This window comes from Myotis brandtii, unplaced genomic scaffold, assembly GCF_000412655.1.
Source record: "Myotis brandtii unplaced genomic scaffold, ASM41265v1 scaffold193, whole genome shotgun sequence".
Lineage (NCBI taxonomy): Eukaryota > Metazoa > Chordata > Mammalia > Chiroptera > Vespertilionidae > Myotis > Myotis brandtii.
Window position 1 is genome coordinate 346,677 of NW_005357191.1, and position 8,015 is coordinate 354,691.

An 8,015-nucleotide genomic window follows, 5' to 3' on the forward strand; every position below is an offset into this window, starting at 1 on the left:
AACCACTACCTTGTTTACCTCTGACTATAAAATAAAGGCTCAGTTTGCCTCGAGATTTTTTCTCTGTGGCCTCAGCAAGGCACAGGAAGATCCACGGAGACTAAACAGAGCTAGAGAGTTCTGAACGCTGTCTCCGTGTAAAACGTTCTTCGCCGACTCCGTCCACACCTTTGGGAACCCCTGGACCCCCGGGGCTGGACCCTGGCATCTGGTGCCCAAACAGGTGTGACACTCCGCAGGAAAGGGCTGCAAAGTGCCCAAGCAAATTGGGAAGCCTGGGTCCTTGGGGGGGGCTGCAGAGAGGAACAAGGCTGGCGCCTCAGGATTCCTGCGCCTCCGGTGCAAAATCACTCACTCTGCCCACACGTCCACGTAAAATACCGAGTTTATTCTGTCCTGTAGGAAGACTACTCAGCCTCACTGCCCGGGGGTCCAGTCCTGCCTGGGCCCTGACTCTCCCTCACCCTAGTTCCCAGGAACCAGGCGGCCGCCTTTCTCCATTCCGTCCCTCCTTCACCAGCCTCACCTGGGCAACCTCGCCTCCTGCGTCCTCTCCTCACGTTCAGATTCCAAACCTGTTGGCACAGGTGGGGTTAAAGGGGAAGAAACTCCGGCCGAAGGGATGGGGGCAGGTGGGCTCTAAGGACTCTTAGGAAGGGGAAGAGGCCACTACAGTGGGAAAGGGTATTTTATTTTAAAGACGACACATTCACGTGGTTTAAAAAAGCACACACAAGTATAAAAAGGTACATTGTGAAAAGTCTCCTTTCCAATACTGCCCCCTAGTGGCCTAGCTCTCCCCACAGGCAATCTGGTTTCCATTTGCCTTCCCAGGGAGATCTCATTCTTTCAAAAGTGCTTTCTACCCCCTTATTTAGGAAGCAGGGTCAGAGCCTGAGACACCCGAGGGCCTGCACCCATCGCTGGCCCCCAGGAGCGCAGGGGGAGAGACACTGGAACTGGGCTCCGCTGGGCTGAGTTGCTCTGATGGGGCCAGGAGCAGCGCTGGGTGGCTCTTGCTGCAGTGAGCTGCGACGCTGTCCGGCTTCTCAAAGCACTTGCCACAGACCTCGCAGGGGAAGCGCAGGGTGGCTGCTGTCTCCGCATGCTTGCGCCGGTGCCAGTTCAGGGAGGCCTTCTGGCGGCAGGTGAAGCCGCAGATCTCACACCTGTGCCAGGGTCAGCAGAGGGGAGTTAGGGGCCTCAGCCCAGTTGCCTGAGTGTCCTGCCGGCCCCCTCCTCCAACACCCCACACTCACTGCAGCGGTTTCTCTCCAGTGTGGATGCGCCGGTGGATGACCAGGTTGCTGCTGGTGCGGAAAGACCGGGCGCAGAATTCACAGATGTAGTCCCGGGTGTCTGCGGGGGCATGGGGACACCCCAGCATCCATCTCCAGGCTGTGGCCCCTCCTCATCCCATCCACCAGCCCCCACAGGAGTACTGTCCCCACTCAGCCTACACATCACATCCATTCTGACCCCCAACAACGGCCTGTGGCTGTCAGCAATCCCCTCTCTATTTTTTTTTCTGGAACCTGCCCTCCCTGCCACCTCCAAGCTTCTCAAGGTGCCCCTTAGACCTGTTGCAACACCACTCTGTATACCCTGCCCTCAGATCACATACACACACCGGCAGCCTTCGACTCCATTACTCCTGTGCTCCATGCAATACTGGCCCCAGGCCTTCTCTCCAGCTATCCTAGCGTCAGTTTGCTTCCTACTTGGCCAGCACTCACTTCTCTGTTTCGTGACATGACATTCACTGACCTAGCAGCCCATCCTTCTCAACCACCACTCCCATACCCCATCACCACAATTTCAACCATCCGAGTTCCAGCCACGGACCTGCCTACCATACCCTACCTTGTCACACTGATAATCCAGTGACTCCAGGCTGCCAGTCCAGGGCCCAACGCCGTCCCCAGTCCCTCCTTGCCCAGCGCAGTCTCTAGGACAGAGTGACTTCAGTCACTCACACCAGTTCACCTGTCCCTCTCTCCCTCAGCTGTACCTGCTAGGTTAAAACCAATGCAGCATCAACACAACTCTGGGCCTGCCCCTGTACACTGAGGGGGCAGAAACCCCTCCCCTCAGCCTCCACGTTCATCCACCACAGATCTCAAGGGCCGCCACATGCCTCTGCATTTCCCTGGTCAGCTCACTCGCCCCTCTTTGGAGTCCAGAAGGCCATGTTCACACCACCTCCTCTCCATTCAGCACTGAGCTTGTTTTGAAGTCATCAATAAGAGGAAAGCCCAGAGAGGATGCTCAGATCCTGCCCCCAAATCCACCAGCCAGAATGCTTCTGTGCCCACATATGTGCCTACCACCTGCTCCTCTGTGGCCACCTTCCAACTGTGCCTGATACCCCCTCACTGACCAGAGGGTGCCCACCCCACCCCAGTCAGTCCGTCTTTCCTCTCTGAGGGATCGGTCCCATTGTGTGCCCCAAGCTTACAGCCCTCTTAGCTAAGACCCCAATTCTCTGCTTGTTTTCTCAGCAATACCCAGAGTTGTTCATACTCACAGTCTCCACTTCCTTAGCTCCTTCCCGCCTGGAACTCACTCCATTCTGGCTGTCATTTCCCTTGTCACCCACCATCTAGTCAAGGATGGCTTCCCACCATGTCTGGTGGCCTGTCCTCACCCTCTTACTCAGCCCTGTGCACCGGCACAACTCCCCTCCCCAGCACTTTGCTTGGTCCTTCAATACCAGTTTCCTCGCCTGCCTCGCTGGCTCCTCTGCAGCTGCCCTTCCCACCTGCCCGCTCAAGCCTCTTCACCTGGCTCAGTCCTTCCATGTGGGGTCATGCCACCCACAGCTCCAAAAACCACCCACGTGCTCATGACAAACATACCTTTTCTACCCATATCCCCAAACTCGATTCACATCCTCTGGGATACCTAGTATATGCCCCCAATAAAATGTCCCTTTCTTACAGCACGCGTCTCTGTTTCAAGAAGCCTTATTACCTTCTGCCCAGGTGCTCAGGCTGGAATCCTCCAAGTCACCCGACTCCTCCCGCCCCTCCCACCTGCGCCTAATGTGTCCTTTCCATTGGCAGCCCTTCTGGTTCCACTCTGTCGGCTTCCAGACCACCATCACTGCGCCCTGCACATTCCTGCCATCCCCTACTCCACGTGGCAGCCACAGCTCTTTTGATTGTTTTAATTCCTCACCCAAGGGTATTTTTTCCATTGATTTTTAGAGAGAGTGGAAGGGAAAGGGAGAGACAGAGAGAAACACCGATGTGAGAGAGACACATCGATTGGTTGCCTCCCACATGCCCCTGACGAGGGCCTGGTGCCTGCAACCAAGGTATGTGCCCTTCACTGGAATCGAACACGGGACCCTTCAGTCTGCAGGCCGATGCTCTATCCACTGAGCCAAACTGACTAGGGCCACAGCTCCCCTTTTCAAGTCAGCTGTGTCCCTTCACTGCTCAAGACCCTGAGGTGGAAACCATCTCATCTGCCCAGGAGCCAAGCCATCCTCATGGTAGTCTTGGGGCCCCCACCACCTATCTGTCTTCTCATCCTTCCACGCGCTGCTCATAGAGATGGACATGTCTCCCTTTCTCCTTTCACTGAGGTCTTTGCTCAAGGCACCTTCCCTCTCTACAAGAGCAACTCCCCCATGCGTTCCTCACTTCCATGCTTTCACTTCTTCCGTGCTCTGTATCACGGGAGTGGACAGCTGAGGTGAGGACTGCCTGCTTTGCTCACTGAGGCGTCCCAGCACCTACAACAGTCTCAAACAGGTACGTGCTCAACACAGGGAATGCATGCTGAGTGTGCGAGTGAGTCACCCAGAGTGTGACAGGAGCTGCAGGTAGCTGACGGCCCCACAGGGGGAGGTGAAGGGACTCACAGATGGGAAGGTAAAGGAACCCCAAGGGAAGTGGACGGTCCCTTAGGAGGACATGCTAGACCCACAGGTGGAGGTAAAGGGATCCACAGGGGGAAACGAGGAGGCATTCCCCCCACTGACCACTGTGCAGCTTCACATGCTCCTTCAGGTGTTTCTTGAAGTTGAAGGACTTTCCACAGGCCGGCTCTGGGCAGGAGAAGGACTTCTGGTGGATGTGCTGGTACTTCCTATGGTGCTACGGAAGGAGGGGAACGGTCTCCGCAGGGAGACTCCAGAGCCGACCCACCAGACAGGCTCCTCTGCCGAAAACCGTCACCCTGGCTCACGTCACCTACACATGAGCGTCCCTCCCCTCCCCTCCCGCCCTGACCACAAAATGCCCTCGTCTTATTGTAGCCTTGACTTCTATGATCTCACCTCCTTGCCACAACTTCCCCTTGTAAAGCCCAGGTCCCCAACTATGAACGTGCTGTCTGCTGGGCATGGGACAGACTGTAGGGGCATGATTGTCCTCCTCACGGTCAATATTCAAGTACAACATCACCCAGGTGGCCTGCTTTTCAGTAAGAGCTGACATCTGTTTTGGACACACATACTCTCAACCTGGAACACTCTTAAGGGTAGTGTGTTCTTCAACCTTGACTTCCAAGTACTTCTGGAATACATTTCTCTTCCTATGTGACCCAGGTTCACAGCCCGTCTCATTAAGTCCCATGGGCTTCCCCCTCCAACCCCCACACTCCTTCCTTTCTCTGATTTCATTTATTTTTCCATCACTATTTATCCCCTCTATGCCCTCTTCCACTTCACCCCCCCCCCCAGTCACCCCACTGTTGTCCATGTACATGAATTCTCTCGTTTTATTTTTTGTCCACTTTCTGAGTTAAACTGCCGTTGGGGCTGCTTCCGTCTCCTCCTTGAACAGGCTCTGTATCTGAGCAGCTGCTGAATGTCCACAGCCCAGAGCTTCGCTGCCACTTGGGGACTCTCCCCCTCTACTTGCTCCTGGTACCCCCATGCCTCACCAGCCCTGTGTGAGCCCTCCCAGGCCCCAGACCTGCCCTGAGGGCTCTGGCTGTGTCGGGGTGGGCCCTGCCCTTTCTGTGCCTCAAACTTCTCCTGAATATGAGGCCAAAACTCGGAGACGCCAGCACTATCACGCACTAGCTGAGGGGCCTTGGACAGAGTTTAACCATGTGAACCTTGGCTTCCTGGTTTGCAAAGTGGGAACAGTATCAGCATCTGAGTAGACGTTTTGAAGATTGAAAGGTCAAGTGCTTATAACAGTCGCTATCACCCAGAGAACCTGCGGACGCTACCGTCACTCCTGTGGTCCCTGGAGGCCATGCAACAAGCAGTCGTGGCAGGGTAGTGTGCCCAAGGCTGGGTTTTCTGCCTTCCCTATCAGTCACCTGGCTTAGTGATTATGAACTGCAGGTAAGCTCTGCATGTCCACCCCACCCTTCTTTTCCTGACTTCCAATCCCCCCAACCCCAGGTTCCTTTGCCTCGGCTTCTCCTTCAGCCCTTCTCCACCGAGGCCACATGGAACCCAACCTGTGCCCTTCACATCCTCACATTCAAATACTGCCGGTTGGAGAAGATCCTCCCGCAGCCAGGGTAGTCACAAGGCAGCAGCTCCTTTTTGGCAGCTTTCCTGGGGGAGCAGAATAGGGAGGAGCATGAAGACTCCTGCAGGCTCTCCTCTCAGCCCCTTCCAGCCCTCCCCCGCCTTACCTAATCCTCTTGGGGCCAATCTGTGCACTGTCCTCATCCCAGGCTACCGCCAGAGCAGACCGGACCTGACTCCCAGGGCTACGAACAGCAAAGAGGGAGCAGAGGGCCTCAAGGAAGGGCCATGTCCCAGGACACCCCTGCCCTCTGTCTCAGCCAATAGCTTACCTGGCCAGGGGCTCAGTTTGCTGGGCCACTGGAGGGGTCTGACGGAGCTCCGGTTTCCCCTCATCTTCTACAGAAAGAGGAGCTCCAGAACCCAATGGGGACGCTGATGAGGGTGGCACAGCAAGAGAAGTGGGGGCAGCTGCAGGGGCCAGAGATGTCTCTCCTTCCTCGAGTGCATGGGTGACAGGGGAAGGGTGCGGCCTGGGGGCATCTGGCTCACAGCTGAAAGAGTGAAGAGGACATTAACTCCCTGGGCCCTCAGCCAGCCGCAGCCCCACCCCAGCCCCGAAACTGAGATGATCCCAAACTCAGAACAACTCCACCCAGGCCTCTACTCCTATCTGCATTCGGCCTTCATTCTCCCTTGAAGCCTAACTTAACCCCTTTCCACCCAATTCCAAGCCTCCAGTTCTTTCTGCCCTTCCCACCAAGTCTGCACAGCTCTTCATCCCTGGTCAGCTGCCCCCCCCCCCCCCCCCCCCCAGGGTCCGCCCTCAGCCCCAACGTGCTTGTCTGAGGAGGAGCTGTAGGTCCATGGGCTGGCATCACTGAGCATCTCCTCTTCACTCTCATCTTCATCCTCCCCCTCGTCTTCTGGGGGCGGGAAGGACTCCGGTGGGGGCCCCATTCCCCTGCAGGGGCAAGACGGCAAGCCTGAGGTTCTGATCCCTCACCCACTGCCCACCCATCTAGCTCGTCCCTCCTTCACCAGCCTCACCTGGGCAACCTCGCCTCCTGCGTCCTCTCCTCACGTTCAGATTCCAAACCTGTTGGCACAGGTGGGGTTAAAGGGGAAGAAACTCCGGCCGAAGGGATGGGGGCAGGTGGGCTCTAAGGACTCTTAGGAAGGGGAAGAGGCCACTACAGTGGGAAAGGGTATTTTATTTTAAAGACGACACATTCACGTGGTTTAAAAAAGCACACACAAGTATAAAAAGGTACATTGTGAAAAGTCTCCTTTCCAATACTGCCCCCTAGTGGCCTAGCTCTCCCCACAGGCAATCTGGTTTCCATTTGCCTTCCCAGGGAGATCTCATTCTTTCAAAAGTGCTTTCTACCCCCTTATTTTCCCACCAAAACACATGCCATACATCCTATTATGCACTTTCCTTTTTACACCTAAACATCTATTTAAGGACACATTCCCTGGACAGCAGAGTCCATTGAGAACAGATCATTTTTAGAGCCAAAGGTCCTGAGCTCCAGAGGGGGAAACCCTTCTCCCTTCCTGTTCTCCACAGCTCTTCCCGCCCCGCCTACCTGCAGGCTCCTGCCCACCCCTGGCCTCTGGGCACCAGCTTCTCTGGGAAGCACTTGGAAGGAGGGCTGGCTTGGGCTCCGCTGGAGGTGCGGGGCCTGAGGAGGGGCCCCAGGAGAAGGTGTGGCCCGCGGAGCACTCCCACACAAGCCCACCATCTCGGCCCCCGGGCCCCCGCAGCCCGGGCACCAGGCTGCACTCTTGGCTGTGGGCATGAGATAGGAGCACCAGATACTGCAGACCCTTGGGGGGCAAAGGCTTAGGACCTAAAGGGGTGAAGGTGACAGTCAGAGCCAGCGGGGGTGCCCCCTCTTCTCACCCTGGAGAGCCACCCCAGGCAGCCTTGCGGGTAACACCCTGGGCAGCCCTGGTCCCATCCAGTTTATTGATCCTCAGAGCCCAGGCAGCGAGGTCCTGAGAAGCTGCTCCCTTCCCCGCGGGCTGCGCTCACTCACTGCCTGGGCTCCCCAACTCCCACAGGCCCCCTCTGACCCATCCCCTTAGGGGGTCTTCCTGGGTCGCACCCTCGCTGCTGCCCCCCTTCCCCCAGCGGCTGCCTACCCACCTGCACAGAGCACACAGCCCGAAGAAGTGTACCTGCCGGAGGACAAGAGGCAGGTAAGGCCGGGCCCAGGCGGACCAGGGTCCGCAACTAGGGGCACGCACACACTCAGGGGGGCGACGCTAAGGGCGCTGTGCACGGGGGCGACTCTAAGGGCGCTGTGCTCGGGGGCGAGGGGGGTGGGCCGGACCCTGGGAGGCCACCATCACTCCGTCCATACCGGACCGCTGAGGTGAGAAACGGGCCAGCACTCGGGGTGAGGATGGGGACTCCGGGTGCCCCGCCCTCATCCCGACCCCCGTGCAGCCCTAACCGGTCCAGCAGGAACTTGGCGAGCTGCGAGTGCAGGGAGAAGCCCAGCTGCTCCTTGAGGAGGCACCACTGCTCCATGTGGCCGCCCAGGCGGATGCGACACTTGCTGCG

General features: G+C 57.4%; 1 protein-coding gene across 1 annotated transcript; it reads right to left on the bottom strand.

Annotated features, from left to right (window-relative positions):
* Positions 1-367: 367 nt before the first annotated feature.
* On the bottom strand, positions 368-8,009 carry ZNF692 (zinc finger protein 692). Its single transcript, XM_014538539.1, has 13 exons — positions 7,906-8,009; positions 7,596-7,627; positions 7,033-7,296; positions 6,491-6,539; positions 6,282-6,404; positions 5,773-5,994; positions 5,608-5,685; positions 5,449-5,527; positions 3,992-4,106; positions 1,864-1,948; positions 1,260-1,310; positions 867-1,169; positions 368-511 (listed from the first exon to the last, which is right to left on the bottom strand). Exons 1-12 carry the CDS (start codon positions 7,980-7,982, stop codon positions 875-877), a joined length of 1,470 nt encoding a protein of 489 aa, XP_014394025.1. The 5' UTR covers positions 7,983-8,009; the 3' UTR covers positions 368-511; positions 867-874.
* Positions 8,010-8,015: the final 6 nt, after the last annotated feature.